Below are 15,913 nucleotides of genomic sequence, written 5' to 3'. Positions count from 1 at the left end.
TGAATCAAAAATTTTAAATGCCACAAAGCTTGGAGCCACTGAGAAAAAAATCTACATTTGTTTATAAAAAACCCCCACCAATAATCAAAATATAATTACACAAAATTCAACATCTTTGGTTATATTAAAAAACAGCTACTATATTCATTGTAACTAACCAGTCATGCACTCTGTCTCGAGAAAGCTTAATAATGTCACAAACAGAAAAGATGTTGCTGAGATTCATCTCTTAATAAAATGTACATACGTTATTGTCCATGTTTAACCTTACTCATACGCATTCAGGCTGAATTATTAGTCTGATGTGTTTGCATGAAAATAATAACCACAAATGTAATAATATTTTTAAGGTTTATTTCTATTGCATTTTTACTTTCAATTCAAATAACCACACTACTAAAATTATGAATTAAAACAGTATGAGATAAAGATTGAGATGCAGGCATTGTGCTTAATATTTATTATTCATACAATGGGCCTCACACAAGAAACAAAATACAAACAAATTTTCTCTTATTTTTGCTCGTATCTGCAATTTGTTCTTATCTTTGCTTCTCTCTTGGGTAAGAGAAAATTTTATGACTGGTTGAGACATTATCACCAAGATAAGACAAAAACATTTCATTTTCACAGGCTACAAGTTATTACCAAGCACCTCTGCCTTTTGTGGTGTCATGTGCCATGTACCTGAGTCTTTGCACAGGCACCAACCTGCCCTTATATGGTGGTTAGTGGGCGTTACCTGTGCTAATGAATGACTTATGACCAGGTGGGGGTCATTGTTGAGCACACCTGGGTAAGAGCAGATTTAAATGGTTTTGGTGCATCTGAGGTTGACTTCTTTTCTCTTACCAGAAGATTAAGAGAAAACATGAGAGAAATTTAAGAGCATGTTGCTGAATTAGACCCAATGTCTCAAAATAAATTTTATGTACGTGTACATGTTTATCTAATTTTCCATTTGCTCACCAGAATGATACACAGCACATCACTGGTCACATAAATAGTTACCAAACAACAAGATAATGCTTGATGTATGGTAGGAAAGTGGCTTTATTGGCTAGATGGAGGATCGGAGATAATGAGGAGAGTGCAGAGCCTGCAGAGAAGGGAAAAATTAGAGGAAGAGGGTTCATGGGTAGAAAGGGCTGTGAGAAGTGAGACAAAAAGGGGAGAAGGGGTTAGACACACCTATATATGCTGCAGTAGGTAATTGATTTAAGGGAGCACAGGTGGTTAACTTCACGAGTTGCAGGTGATTTGAATCACTGGGAGAGAAAAATTTGATCTTGTCAGCTATTCATTTGACTGTAACAAAAAAAAAAACAAAAACTGAAATCATATTTAAATCATGTAATGAAGAGCAGGAACCCACTGAATGTGTTGTAGTTCATGTTATTGCTATAAACCGTCCTGTTTGCCCAGAGCTCCACATACACATTGTCTCCAACCTCGAGAGGGATGACCACAGCATTGCTGCCCATGTCATGGCTATCAGATTTTACGGTGTCCCAAACAGACGTAAGCCGCTTGCTGTTCTTCATGAGGCTCACAACAGTGTTGGGAGGACTGCTGACGAACACCGAGAATCGAAAGAAGTACATTCCTTTGACAAGTGCTGTGAAAATTCCTGCCAAAATAATAAAGAAAATGGTTTAAATTTCATAAGCTTTTATTTGTCTTTTTCTCTTTTTCACTTCCTAACATAAATTACCTGTTGAAGAATTGTAGCCATTGCCAATGTTGGAGAAGACTTTCTTATATTTCAGTGGGGTAGCAGTGGTGAAAGGTCCAGTGTTCCCAAATCCAGATTCCCTGAGAGTTGCAGAAAAGGCCACCTGAGGTGTGCCTGAGAGCATCAAATCACCAAATAACACATTAAAGGTAAGAAATGTTAAAGGGAAAAATGATTAGATCCTACATTAACTCTATGCTACCTCCAGTCAGGCTCCGCAGCTCCAGGACTTCTTTTTCAGTGTTTATCAATTTATCCTCCAGCACTGTTATTTTCTCTGCCATGTTCGCAGCCTTCTCTTCCAGTGCTCCTAGGCTTTGAGTTAGGGAAGTGAGGGAATTGATGTCACAGCAGACGGTCGACCCCAAGCACTGATGGACTTTGTCATTGTTTTCATTGGCTTGATCTTCACATAGACAGCAGCTGAACGCTAGAATCAGGACTGCAACTGTCTTCATCCCTGTTGTTTTTGAAATTTCTGCTTTCCTGCAGTCTTTCTCCCTCAAACCACCCGTTTTTATACTTGACCTGACACTGCGCAAAACGAGAAACTCCAGATTCAGAAAGACCCCTTTATAAAACCTTTCATCTTCATTGAGAGAGTTTGGAAAACACAAATGTCCAGCCAGTATAAATATTGATTTGTGAAGGTTCAAACATACAGAGATACCTTAGCACTGCCCCATTAAAGTCAGACAACACTCGGATTCAATGTTTTGTTTTTGACATTTCTTGTGTCATGTGAGTGCAGTAAATGTTGCTAACTTTCATGATGAATTTTGCATGACTCATTTTGCTGAGTCACTTACAGACCAACAGTTTGTGATTGCTGACTGTCTTGCAGTTCTATTGTATGATTACAGTTATATACATCCATATATATCCATATATATATATATATATATATATATACACACACACACACACACAAACATGCACAGGAACTGAGTATAGTATATTATAGTGCTAGCAGTAATTTGTTGTGTTTTAGTATAAAAATCATGGTGTACTTTAGAAAAATTAGAAAAAAGGAAAAACAATGGTTCTTGTTTCCAGCCTTGTCTTCCTGCAACATGTCACTTCTCATCACATTTCACAGCAAGACATCTACTTCAGCCATACTTAGACACAATAACAAACAGACCAGATCAAGCGAAAGGCAAAGAGACACTTCAGACATCTAAAATAACAATCTGAGTGTCTGTGGCAAAAATAACTGCTTCAAATGGACATGAGTGACAGTGCATAATTGCCCCATATGTTTACATCGCGAGTGTTGCGTAGTTACCAGCGGCAGCCTTCTCTATCAATATTAAACAGTTTTCAGTCACTTGTTCCCAAAAACATGGGAAAACAGGGTCAAGGTAAAAAAAAAAAAGTCAAGAGTTACCCTTTAACTCCTGTTTACTTTCATGTTGGTAAAATCATCAGGCCAGCAGACATGATTTTTTCTCTGCTTGTTATGGGGAAGTAAAAATAAACCAGGCACAAGTTATTGTAATAATCGACTGAGCAGCTGATCAAATACTTTCAGTTTGTACGAGGTGCACAGCCTTTTAAAAGATGCTTAAGAAAACAAACATCACCTATCAACTAAAGCTAGTTGTTCTCCGAGGATGAATAGCTGGATGGGAGGCTAGTATTGCCTGCAGCTCAGATAATTGGTTCTGTGTTATGTAACTGTTCCTGGAGGCATTTTTTTTTCATACTCTTGTTTACAAAGAGTAAACAGTTACAGGCACAGTCCACTACACCAGAAATCCTTGCCTTAAAATCAACAACACATTTAAAAAATTGATGCAATAAATGACACTTGGACAAAGGTTTACCAAAATAAGAGCTTTTTAATTCCATTGACAAAAAAAATTGCTAAAACAATGTTTGACCCTCTTAAATGTTTCAGCACCAAGCAGAAGTCACTTGTCTGTGCATTATCCCACAGTTTCAAAAAACATGATCATTTGAAACCATTTCTATCCCTAATGTAAATAAATATGTACAAGAAAGTAAATAAATTAGCTTGTGGCTCATAAATAAATAGTTTTAATTATATTCAATGTGTATATGAATTCAAGAATTAGATACGGGTGCATGCAAAAGAAGATCCAGTCTCCTTTGTAAGACAAGTGTTGATAACAAGTAGAGCAAAGTTTGGTTAAAGGTCCAAGTAGATGTGGCTGGAGGGGGAGCTCAAAGCGCGGTCGGCTCATGTCGACCGCCTTCTCAGTAGCGCCTCCTGCTGGCTTTTGTAAAGCATCCCTGCCCGTGACTCAAACGCATTGACCATCTTTTTAACCACTTCGTCAAAGAACACGGTGGCCAGCTGAGTGTGCAGAAGAGACTTGAACTCAAATGACACCTGAAGAAGAAACCCAGGATGGAGACAAACGTGTTAGATTGGGAGATTCTTAGTTCATTAAAATGTTTGTTAAATAGATTTTTTGCAATCATCTGAATATAGACTCACGTCTCCGTGCATTTATATAGGGGTGAAAATTGCAGATCATCACAAAAATCAAAACCTCAGATGTTTAACAGACAAATCATTTCTCAAAGTCAGACTTTTACTTGCTTTAAGCCTAAAATTAGTGACTTAAACGAAAATGACTAGTATTTGCTGTCTCCATATCCACACATTTTTAGTAAGTACACGAGACATGTCAATTCCTGCTTGTTAAATACGGCAAAATTCTCAAACTAGGTAGCGCTGATCAAATGTGAATTTAAGATTTTATCACTGCATCGCCTATTTCTCACCCTAAATGTTTTTAGAAACATTTTTATAGTTAAGCTGTAAAGTGATAGCTGTGGGGATTTGCTTGGTTTTGCATGGCAGCTGGGTCACAAACTTATAGCTAAATAGTACACAAAAATATTTTTTTGAAAACATTTAAGGTGAAAAATAGGCAATGTAGAAACAGAATCTCTATTGATATCCCTTAAGCGCTTTCTAGTTTGATGGTTTTATCCATAGATTTTATATACAATGGATATAGCTACCCTGACGTCGCCCATTGGTTTGTGAAAATCTGAAGCCGTGAAGGGACGTTTTTCAGCTTAGATTGGTGCTTGGCTTGACTGCAGTTCAAGAGCAGTGATTGACATGATTGACAGCTGCATTAGAGACTGCTCGGCTCTAGTTGGTTGTTTTCATTCACATGCAATATATTCTTGCAAATACCATTATGAGAAGGCAAAAGAACATGACTTTTTTTCACAGACTATCTTATGTACCACTGCGCGGATGTTATTGTACATATTTATGTTCTAGCACTATTTAAAAGTATCATATTCATATTTGTTTTGTCATATTTTATTCAAATTATTTCTGTTCTATATTTATATATTTATTGGTCTTGAGTGTTGCAGAACTTATTTCCATTCCTTTTAATATGTTCCATGTATCCAAAAATCCAAAGCAAATCCCTTGCATGTGAAATCCTCATCTGATTCTGATATAGTAACAGTTTCAGCAAATATGACAAAAAGTTATTTTTATAAAAATTTCTACCTAGAGCTTCAGATGTTCTTCGATAATAAGTCTTATCCAACACGTCCTGCTGAAATCCATCCACTTCCTGCGGTAATCTGAGCCCACATTAAGGTCATACCGCCTGTCAGCAGCTCCTTAACACTGTTCCTTGACCTGACAGCTATTTCAGGCCTCTGGGGACACCAGCATGCTACTCATGACTAAGTTTAGAGCATAATGAGATTTTACCCGACACTTAATTTAAATCTGTAATCCATCCACAATAGTCCAGCACCAAAGACTTGGAATTAGTCTCTCTTTAATAAGCATACAATCTGAGTCTTAACTTATTCTTTTGTAATCAGTTACTTGTAATAGTGTCACCGGTGCTTTATTCTTTTCATTACTTATGTCTGTTTTCACTGCAGAATTCAGCTTTCTCCCCATGTTTCCAGCTTACAAGGGTGCTTCAAAAACCTGATTTCCTCATGACTTTCGAGGTCAGATATTCATTTCATCTCTTACACTTACATAGAAATCCACTTTGCAAGATGCTGATTGGTCTTTGGCTCCGGGGGCAAACCTCCATATTGTTTCAAGATGACTGAAGAGGGAACCATCGGTACACACAGCCTGTTTCAAAAGAAATGACTCTTTATATATTACTGAATGACAAAAGGCAGGGAGCATATGCAGGGTCAAAGTATATGTGATTGTTGTTGTCTGGAGCTACCAAGACAGACAAGGACTTACCCTGACTTGATGGTTTGGGACGACAGTGACCTCAGAAGTGTAGCGCTCTACAATGGGGGGGAAACCTATTTCGAGGTCCGCCAAGACTTCACCATTTCGTCCCCTCGTGACCCGAGACTTCTTGCACCACGGGACAAATTGCTGGTAGTGGTCCACACCGGCCACCACATTGTACATCTGCTCTGGAGTAAACCTGAGCACACAGAAATTGAAACTTCAATAATTAAATTCACAGAGCCATATTAAAATAACGATGTCACCTAAGGGGATGAGCCGCTGTCGTTTGGCTATTTAATGCTCAATTTGAAATATTTCAGGTTTTCATTTTTAATTTCTTATTATAAATATAATACATTTCAGGTTTAATTTTGAATGCATTTTTTAATTTAATATTTAATAAACTCCTATGCTCTCTTTTTTTGTAAATTGAATAAATACTTGTCATATTTTGTCAGAGCCCAACGTGACTCCTTTAACTTGCTCAGTTTTTTTCAACCGGCATTCCAAAACCCAAATAGATCAAGTCATGTGTTATAGATAAATAAAAGTAAAGTAAATAAAAGTAATTTTTTTTCATGTAGCCAAAATTTTTCTAATGGACACATTGATTTCAGTTAAATGTTATATTTTTCTGGAGGCTGTTTTCTTATCATGTCAGCGTTTTTTATGTCTAATATCACATCGGAGCGCTCACCCTAATGTCCGGCATTCGGTGTACTCCATCCTGCGTGTGCTGATTGGGGCAGCCAGGTTGATGAAGCTGCGGCTGGGTGTGCTGACAGGGACAGCGGGGCAGATAGGGAGGCTGGCTCTTCTGGCTGCCAGGGCCCCACAGGAGCCCCACAAGTGTCTGAAGGGAGGGGATTATAGATAGATCAGGATTCCCACACATTTTCATGCATGAAATTTTAAAACTTTCCCGTTACTTTTCCATGACCATTCACAATGTATAACACAAACAGAGCTGTGTAGTACACTTTATGTCAAATTTTATTGTTCACTGAGCTCCCAGAGTGGGGGAGTCACAGCCAACAGTTCGGTAAACCTGTAGTTTAACATAATTTTTTTTGGAAAAAAAAATCAAAATGAACAAACAAAATAACCCTATCTGTACCTCAAAACCACCATGCTGTACTTCAGAGCACTTAAAGTGAGACCAAGTGAAAGCACATTGGCACTTCAAGTGACAATTGAATGCCATAGGCTGTCTTTATCAAGTGGTTAAATTTAAAAAAGCTGTAAATATATGAGTAGGGCAAAGGTATGGAAACTTTGGGATGTTAAATCACATTGTCACAGCATGATCTGCCCAGCGTTATTTAAATATAGACCTATCAGATTTAAACTCTACTCATACATGAGAGGGAGGGAGGGGGAGAGGGAACACTGGGAGGAAATGAGGAAATGTGGTTATAGTAAACAAAACTAATTAATCTCATTAGCAAAATGACTTTTCCAAAAGCTATAAGGATTTTAATAATTCCATGACTTTTCCATGACTGTGGAAACCCTACTATATGGGGAGACAGAAATAGGTTTGTTTGAAATGTACAAAGTTTGCCATTTCTGTGCATTAGTTAAGAATGATGATGACAGTGTTTGTGTTGTATATTCACACAGTTTGAATGTATAAGCATCCAGTCATAGCTTATGTACTTTATATAAATATATCCGTATGTAAGTATACAAAACACATACATCTTTTAAAGAGTTTTCTGAAGACAGACAGCTCGCATCAAATTTTCTTTATTGCCCACTGAGGAAACCTCGGGGAGTTTATTAAATGCAAGTGTCAGAGGTACCACAGGAGGGAGAGAAAACAGAGTCCCATGACTGCTGGTTTCTCTGCCAGGTGTTGCTTCACTCAAACACTTCCTGGAAACTAAGTCCATTCATAAAAACGAAATATTTATAATATATATATAAATATTAACAATATGAAATAAAACATCTAAAAAGCCACATTTCGACAATGGCGAGTAATTCAGTACAATTTAACAGTACGTCATCTACCTGTACTCATCTCTGCGGGAAAGCTCCATTGTCACTCACCTGAAGTTTGCTCTTTTACTGTTTCCTCGGACAGCTTTTGAGGAGTAGGCTTCAGACATCTCCAGCAGCAGCTTCAAGAGAAGAGGAGTCGTTTTGTTGGTCATGGTGAAGTTTATGTTTGAAGACTAGCACGCGTTCTCAGGAGAGACGTCGCTATTTCCAGCCTGGTGGCAGCAGCAGGAGCCCGGCTTTGTTCTGACTGAGGAGTCGCTCCTCTTGACTGGCCCGGTAAGGACAGCAGTGACGTCACGGGATGCTCTAGCCAATCAGAGAGAAAGCTTGATCAAGTTCAAAAGCTGTCACACAGGTGATTCCGGGAAATTCAGATGAACATGCCTTACTGACTGACCTAATGATAAAATGAAATTATTTGAAAAATGAATCGGCTATTTTTTAATTGAAAATGTATTAGTCTAGGTGCTGTTATTTTTTTTTTTTTTTTTTTTTAAAAAAAAGGTTTTATGGTTGAGTTAATCATAGACACTATATTAAAAACAGTAGATGCCAGTCAGTGTGCCCACAGTTTGGAGAAACAGGCTGGAGTCCATTATGAAAGCTCAGCAATGTTCTGGATGTGGGTCAGCGACAAAGTATATTTTAGCCACATAAAAAAGTCCCACCTTCAAAAAAACCCCAGACAACAACAACAACAACAACAAAAACTTAAGTGTATGCTATATTAAGAGTATTTTCACCACTTTACCTTAATGTCAGATGGTGATTCTAAAAAGGAAAATGAGGCTGTTATATAGTATTCCTCTTCAGAGCCAGACTCCATTGAGAAAAACAGTAATTTAGGATTGCTGAACACAGAAGCTGCTGGTCTACGGTCGACTACTGCCTCAAATGGTTATTTTGTTTGTGTTTTGTGACTGTGGTGTTTTAAAAGGGTTAGTTTGGATTCACTGTAGACCAGCAGCTCCAGTGTTCAAAAAAACTGAAAATTGCTCTTTTCTTGACAGAGTCTGGTGGCTCACAGAGCACAGATGGGAAATTGAAGCTTTACTAGATTCCCCGTTGAAATGCTCTGTTTGACCAAAATGTAAAGTGATTTTAAAAAATGCTCTCAATATGGCATACATTTAAATCAATATATATTTTGGGGGGTCAAGACATTTTTAGTTGGCTAAAATACATTTTCTTGCTGAGCCCCATCAATAACAGTAGGCTACATATTTTATTCTCTGTATTGTACTTCAGACTGCTTCTCCAAACTGGGGGGCGTGCTGAACAACATCTATTGCATGTAATACACTGACTATGGATAAGTACTTCATACAACACCACCTCAAAAATCAGAGCCTTTTTTAAAAAAATTTATGTCTATTTGTAGAACATTTTAAAGCTTGTTTCTATGACTTTCAAATAAATTTATAAATATAAGTTGTACTGTTATTATGCAACACTGAAGTTATCTTAACCTTTTTCACCCGAAGTAGATGATGAGGAAATTCAGATATGCTGCCAATTTTGGCACATGACAAGCTTTTGATTGCTGAGTTCACAGGGTTTTGAGAGGCTTCTATGAGCAATCGTAGTCTAAATAATACTCTGTGGTTGAGTGAACGAGCAAGCACATGCTGTGCGCGTGATTCACCTGGACTTTGGTACTTCTGTGGAGTTAAGGCAATCAGCCGTAATAAAGTTTAAAACAGAGCAAAGTATCAAACAGCAATCTAAGCTATTCCATAGACTCAAATGTTTAATTTGGGACAGTGGGATAACTACATTAGTTTTAAAATCAAAAGCCTTTAACTAACTCTCATTATACTCTGCATGATACTGCAGGCCCTGAGAGGCTGACACTGTATTAAGTGTTACCACACAGTCAGAACTGGTAATGCTGGATTCATTTCAGGATCTACACACCAGAATTAGGGCACTTGATCAGGGAGGGATTTAGGAACCTCAGTCAATCCTATCAAAGTCAGGCCGAAAACGTAACGAGTAGATGTACAGACAAGTTAACCTGTCTCAGGTTATAAGAGAACATTCTCATGGGCTTAACAACCCCAGGCTGATCCAAGCGCTATACAGGGGATGGACGATGTTCCAGCTGGCCCTCATTCAGTCTTTATACAGTTCAGTGATTCACAAGCCCAACACAGCATTTCAAATTCTTTCTAAGAATTTACTTAAAATAAACTAGACAGACATCTCTTAACTTTTAATAGTTTCTAAATGACCCTTTTTACCTGCAAAAGAGAAAGGTACTCGAGGTACAACTATTGGATCTCTTTGTTGTTTGTTAATGTAATCTGTTGTCTCGGGACTACCGTGGACATCACTGCATTGATGTCACTGATTTGTGAAGACGTCACTATATATCAGTTTGCATGCTTTTTAACAGGTGTGTTAATCATTGACAGGCTTTCATTTAACCAGCTAAAGAACTTAAAGGGGAACTACTGCATGTTTCAAAATTCATCTTATTTCAGTGGTCTACGACATTCTATAAAACTGTATGTACATTAATAACACTCTACCATATCCAGACGCTACAGTGATCAAATTTGTAATGTCATAGGGTACAAAGTCTAAAAATACTCCATGGTCAGTTAATTGAGAAAGATGCTCTAGAAGTCACTGATATCACCATGGGTATTTTCTGTTTAAGAACTGAGAACAGTATCATAGAACTTTTATACCCCTCATTAGGGTATAAAATAGAAAAAAAAATGTGGGTCCACAAAATCAGGCTCCCATTGATTGTCTATGGAGCAGATCAAGACTTTATACTTGATGACATCACAAGTTTGAAACTCACCTGTCTGGTTTATGGCTTTAAGAGAGAGAAGCTCATGTTCACAAATATTTATTGAACTTTTCTAGGCCATGGAAATCATTTCTTAATTTAATTGGTGTTAAAGTTTGTGTCTACACACTGTATGTCACCCAAAGTATGAATAAGAAAGGTCACACATAAAGAGCCAGGATTCCTGCTAGATTTCAAGGATTAAAAAGCAACAAAACTGAACCACCACAAATTAAATGGCATCTCTTTGTTTGTTCATTGTGGCAATATTTACAGGACCAGAGGACACAGAGAGAATCCAATTCTGGGTGAAAGGATATCTCGGTCTAAACTAGCAGTTGCAAACAGTATTTTTCTTCTCTTCTTTTTCCTTTTTTAAATTAAAAGTGCTTGTTCCACATCAACAAAGTACTGATTATTAATTTGACATTGCCATGAATACATTTCATCTATTATGAATTCAAAAAGAGGCAATAAGTTGCAACTAAATACAATCTGCAGTGAGTGTATGACAGATATCACCCAAAGTCCTTTCAGTTCAGTCCAAATGTTTTATTCATTTATCCCTAAAGGGGCACCCCTAACACAAGCATTAAAAAAGAAATACTAGATATAATATCATCAATTCATGTACACAATCCTGCATATTTTTCTTTCAGTGCCAGTATAGAGAATCGTGGGAACCGTCTTTTTAATTTGTAATTTAATGCTTTGGAGTAAAGAAGTCGTTCCTGCTTGTGTAAATCGGCCAATCAGAAATTACATAAGAACATTCTTGGAGTTCATTCACGCCGATCCCTGTGAAAATATTCCAACCAGTGTGGCAAGGACACTGTCAACCACAGGAATGCAAAAGCTGCTGTATCACTCAAAACATTATCCTTATATAATATTTCTCAACCAACCAGAAAATCGTTAAAATCTTATATTTATATATTTATATTGTGACAATACAACTTTAGATAAGTAACACACTAAAATAGAAGCATGGAGTCAATCCTTTCTGTGAACTCACAAAACTTTGAACTTACTGCCCTCTCTAGTTGAGTAACCCCAGTGAGTCACAGTACGTCAACTTTATTCCCGAAATGAACACTGACAGAGCCAAAATATAAACCTCTGCACATAAAAAAGAAGAGCAAGTCGTGGCTGAGTTGAAAACAAGGCAAAATTATTGTCCCTCAGCTGAGAACATGATTTTGCTCAAAGCACTGATGTACTGTGAGCCATCTGGCTCTGTGATCTTCAGTTTGGTGAGAGGTGGCGCGGCACCGCTGGTAAAGTATCTAAACGCAGGGCAAGGTGACTGGATGGCATCCAGAAATACCTTGGAGACCAAAGCAAACACACCACAGCAGTTAGATGTTATACTGACAACACTTTTGTCAATTTGTTGTGTTAAATACAATCTCAGACCTTTCCATATTCTGATCCTCCACTAAACCAAGTGGAAATAAAAGTATGTAAAAAGTTACATACAGTACCTTTAATACAAAAAAATCTAAACTTCACTGATTCCACCAGCATCATTAATATATGTTACTGATGATTTATGATCTACTGTTGACATAGGGATGCAATATACCTTCACAATGTCATCCGTGTCCTGCGCTGCATTTTGGAAAACAGAGCCACAGTGCTGCAGGTATTTTTCATAGAGGCTGTGTGTAAGGGCATCAACCTGCTGCAGAGACGAATCCCCGAGCTCCGTCTTATGCAGGTTGACCAAGAAGTTGGTGTTAACTGGACCACACTCAATGAGACTCATGCTGCAGGATGGAGCATAATCAACATTTGCAGTTTATTGTTAATTTCTTTGTTTTAGTTTATAGCTAAATTGAGGAACCAAGATGCAGCAAACTTGAAAACTCACTGGATATTAAAGTGTTGCAGGAGGACAGCCAAACTCTCACATGCTCCCTCTATAGCAAACTTACTGGCACAGTACACCTCATTAAAGGGGAGACCTGCAAGAGAGCATGAAGCATGAAGAGGGCTATTTTGGCAATTTTAGGCACGGAAGCAAGCATCAACATGATTTGTGTTTGGGATTTCCATCAAATCATTACAAAAACTGCACATGTGGAACACTGTTATATTCGGTGGTTGCTCAACCACGTGCTTGTCTCACCGTGAAGACCTCCAGTGCTCCCGGTGACCAGAATGCGCCCCTGGCCCTGAGTCTTCATATCTGGCAGAAAAGCCTGGATGGTCTGGATGGTACCGAGGAGGTTCACCTCCAGAATCTGCCTCATTGAGTCCAAAGACAGCACCTCCAGTGGCCCCATCAAACCCACACCAGCGTTGCACACTGGGAATAGTCAGGATAAGTCCATTAACACACACAAATTACAGTCTTAATGAGAACACACTGACACAAGAGCGTACCCAGAATGTCCACTCGTTTCTCCACAACTCTGTCCCTCGCATCCAGGATGGACTGCCGGCAGGTCACGTCCATTTGAAGTATGTCTAAGGTGTCCTTGTGCAGGCTTTTCACACACTCTAAAAGCCGTTCTTTCTTGGCCAGGTTTCTCATTGTGGCATACACTAAACAGAAAGTAACACATCTTGATACATTTTCCATATACAATATACAAATCTCATATATATTGCAGATTAACTCTTTGAACCCTGCGTCAGTATCAATTTTCTTGTACAGTGTCCAAATGCCTTTCACAAGCATTAAACCTTTGAAATGTGAGTAAAGTGATTTCTTCCTAAAACTTGCCATGAAATGTCTGGAAAATTGCAAGACAATCAGTGAAAGGTAAGGAGAAATTGATCAAATAACTAGACAATAAAATTAAGAAAACTCAATTTAGAATTGTTATAATTATATGAAAAATGTTTAACATAAACATTAACTTTTTTTCTGCAAAACATTTTTCTGTTTTAATTTAGCACTTTATAAAGATCATTTCCTGTTTTTGTTCTTTTTTTTCTTTGATCATTTCAATTAATTTTCTTGTAACTTTTTACTAATTTTCAGCTAATATTTGGGTCATTTTAAATAAGTTCCTGATTGCCTTCTTTCCATGTTTTTGAGAGATATCAAGCAATTTTCTCAGGTTATGAAGGGTTAACTGGTTTCAATTTCAATCCATTTTTTTAAATCCAGTATCATGCGGTATTACATAAGGAATCCAATAAAAGGATGTTGTTACCTTTGAATGTTTTGTCGGGGTCAGAGGCCAGCTGGACAGCCAGGCTGAGACCGATTCCCGAGGAACAGCCTGTGATCAGCACCACCTTCTTGTCCATGGAGCCAACTGTCTGCTTCAACAGAGAGCAGCAAGCATAGACGTTAAGATGGAGGCGTGTGAAAACTCTTTTTCTCAGTGTTATCAAATATTTCGCCAACACAAGGCCAGTTCATCCTAAACATCTTCCTGTTATCGGCCACCTGGAGTCACTCGATTTTTTTCACATGTCCTTGTCCTTGTTGGGATGTGTGTGTGTGTGTGTGTGTGTGTGTGTGTGTGTGTTGGGGGGAGCTTTTGAGGACAATAACAATGCTCAGAAACATCTACATATTTATCTTCTGACTTGCACCACCACTTTAAGCGCCAGGTGGCAGCAAAACATCATAATATAAGCCGCGCTGACCTCTGGCTGCTCCACGGACCACCTTAAGACAATGAGGCTGAAAATAGACTGAAAGGGTACAATGGGTTTGAGTTCAAGGGATCGATGAGGGACATGATACGGTCTTGCATAAGGCTTCTGATTTGTAGACCCTTCATCCTCTTCCCAAGCTTGTGTTGAGAGAAATTGTTATTTTATGCATGCCTTTGAGAAAGTTGTCATTTGCTGGTGCCTATAATACTCTTTAAATATGTGATGAAGTCTCAGGTCAAAGGTCAATATTGTAATATTTGGACCACCTTTGAGTTGCGATGATTTTCCTCAAACATACTGTTAAGAACTGTAATGTAATATAATAAATATGTATTATTCAGTGTCTAATCACCTGACGATAAGAATTGTTGTGTTTTCCTTATCTTAGAATAAGCTGTTTATATCTACATAGGGAGGGGGTCCTCTTCCACAGAGATCGCCATGTTGCACTGCCATGTTTTACAGAAGCCCAGAACAGACAAACCAAATGCCAGCTCTAGATAAGGCCATTTGAGTTATCACATTATAGTAAGCATCCTCTCTGTGGCCAGAAAAAAAGCACAGATTTTTTTTTGTTTTTAATGTAAAACTGCTTTATTTAATGTAAAAACACTGAGGTTTTTTTTGGAGAGGAAGAGACCTCTGCAGATAATTCAGCTCCAAGTATATTGTCTGAAAGTTATTAAGTTATCAGAGAAAAAAGGTGAGCACACATGCAGGTGTTAGACTAGCAGCCTGTCTCCTACATGCCAAACAGCATTGGAGAAACACTGATTTGAAATCTGAAACTGCTTTATTTAGTGGTTTTTTTTTGCACTTAAGGAATTGTAACCAGGACAAGTTTCATTTGGTTGCAATCTGCCATTTAGATGCCACTAAATCCTATTAATCCCTCACACAGTTACTTTAAAATAGAGTCTTGCTAAACAATTGTTTCAGAAGACTCGAGTTCTTCACCAAAATACTTTTCAGTGTCTAAATTAATCCTACTAAGCTTTGTCATCTGTGATCACTAGGGTTTTAATATTGCAAATCTGCAAATAGAAAGTAATTCCAAGGAGAGGAAACTGGGGAAACTTGGCCCATTTCAAAGCAATAAATTCCAACCAAGGCCCAGCCCCAGAAATGTCTGTTATTCAGGACTAAGTCATCCATCACGCAAGCTCTGAGGAGTGACTGGAAAACAGGCTTTGTAATTACAAGGCATCATCATGCGCATGTGAGTGAGTTTTCACTAGGTGGCAATGAAGTCTCAGATACAAACAATGCATCTAATGGCACTTGTGTAAAGTCCAGTAATCATGAAAATAGCAACTATCAGTTCTAAGCTGTCAAGAAATACTGGACATTGTGATGGATTTTCAAGAAATTAAAGTTAATTCTATGTCATGGTCCTCTACCTACTCATCTTTTTGCATTTTAACTGGTCACAGTCCCATGTGCATTCTCCTACAGCTGAGTTTCTGACCAGTCAATGAACTTGCATCTTTGTGCAACATTTCAGCAGCCTCATTTGAAAGAGTTT

General features: G+C 38.0%; 3 protein-coding genes across 4 annotated transcripts; all 3 read right to left on the bottom strand.

The window, feature by feature from the left end:
• Positions 1-337: 337 nt before the first annotated feature.
• Positions 338-2,263, bottom strand: LOC121956705 (complement C1q-like protein 2). The gene is made up of 3 exons (XM_042505069.1): positions 1,938-2,263; positions 1,715-1,849; positions 338-1,630 (listed from the first exon to the last, which is right to left on the bottom strand). The coding sequence occupies exons 1-3, from the start codon at positions 2,191-2,193 to the stop codon at positions 1,350-1,352; spliced, it is 672 nt and encodes a 223-aa protein (XP_042361003.1). The 5' UTR covers positions 2,194-2,263; the 3' UTR covers positions 338-1,349.
• A 1,296-nt stretch (positions 2,264-3,559) lies between these two features.
• On the bottom strand, positions 3,560-8,201 carry si:ch73-141c7.1 (coenzyme Q-binding protein COQ10 homolog, mitochondrial). Its single transcript, XM_042505462.1, has 5 exons — positions 8,013-8,201; positions 6,655-6,810; positions 5,961-6,153; positions 5,739-5,840; positions 3,560-4,094 (listed from the first exon to the last, which is right to left on the bottom strand). The coding sequence occupies exons 1-5, from the start codon at positions 8,114-8,116 to the stop codon at positions 3,942-3,944; spliced, it is 708 nt and encodes a 235-aa protein (XP_042361396.1). The 5' UTR covers positions 8,117-8,201; the 3' UTR covers positions 3,560-3,941.
• A 15-nt stretch (positions 8,202-8,216) lies between these two features.
• On the bottom strand, positions 8,217-14,051 carry hsd17b1 (hydroxysteroid (17-beta) dehydrogenase 1). Of its 2 annotated transcripts, none has more exons than XM_042505461.1 (6): positions 13,935-14,051; positions 13,156-13,317; positions 12,899-13,078; positions 12,641-12,734; positions 12,353-12,536; positions 8,217-8,270 (listed from the first exon to the last, which is right to left on the bottom strand). In XM_042505461.1, the coding sequence occupies exons 1-6, from the start codon at positions 14,029-14,031 to the stop codon at positions 8,259-8,261; spliced, it is 729 nt and encodes a 242-aa protein (XP_042361395.1). In that variant the 5' UTR covers positions 14,032-14,051; the 3' UTR covers positions 8,217-8,258. The 2 variants fall into 2 exon arrangements, with proteins under 2 accessions (XP_042361395.1, XP_042361394.1); XM_042505460.1 differs by lacking the exon at positions 8,217-8,270 and adding an exon at positions 11,323-12,094.
• Positions 14,052-15,913: the final 1,862 nt, after the last annotated feature.

This window comes from Plectropomus leopardus, chromosome 17, assembly GCF_008729295.1.
Source record: "Plectropomus leopardus isolate mb chromosome 17, YSFRI_Pleo_2.0, whole genome shotgun sequence".
NCBI classification, from domain to species: domain Eukaryota; kingdom Metazoa; phylum Chordata; class Actinopteri; order Perciformes; family Serranidae; genus Plectropomus; species Plectropomus leopardus.
Note: the sequence above shows the minus strand (reverse complement) of the source record. Positions and strands in the feature narration are given on the sequence as shown.

Bases quoted from the DNA above. Each gene is read 5' to 3' on its own strand.
- LOC121956705 (XM_042505069.1), bottom strand. From the start codon at position 2,193: ATGAAGACAGTTGCAGTCCTGATTCTAGCGTTCAGCTGCTGTCTATGT. The intron at 1,850-1,937 runs GTAGCATAGAGT...TGATGCTCTCAG, and splicing joins GCTGCGGAGCCTGACTGGAG to GCACACCTCAGGTGGCCTTT. The intron at 1,631-1,714 runs GTAATTTATGTT...TTATTTTGGCAG, and splicing joins TGGCTACAATTCTTCAACAG to GAATTTTCACAGCACTTGTC.
- si:ch73-141c7.1 (XM_042505462.1), bottom strand. From the start codon at position 8,116: ATGACCAACAAAACGACTCCTCTTCTCTTGAAGCTGCTGCTGGAGATG. The intron at 6,811-8,012 runs GTGAGTGACAAT...CCCTCCCTTCAG, and splicing joins AGTAAAAGAGCAAACTTCAG to ACACTTGTGGGGCTCCTGTG. The intron at 5,841-5,960 runs GTAAGTCCTTGT...CTTTTGAAACAG, and splicing joins TCCCAAACCATCAAGTCAGG to GCTGTGTGTACCGATGGTTC.
- hsd17b1 (XM_042505460.1), bottom strand. From the start codon at position 14,031: ATGGACAAGAAGGTGGTGCTGATCACAGGCTGTTCCTCGGGAATCGGT. The intron at 13,318-13,934 runs GTAACAACATCC...CTTTCTGTTTAG, and splicing joins CCCCGACAAAACATTCAAAG to TGTATGCCACAATGAGAAAC. The intron at 13,079-13,155 runs GTACGCTCTTGT...GACTATTCCCAG, and splicing joins GAAACGAGTGGACATTCTGG to TGTGCAACGCTGGTGTGGGT.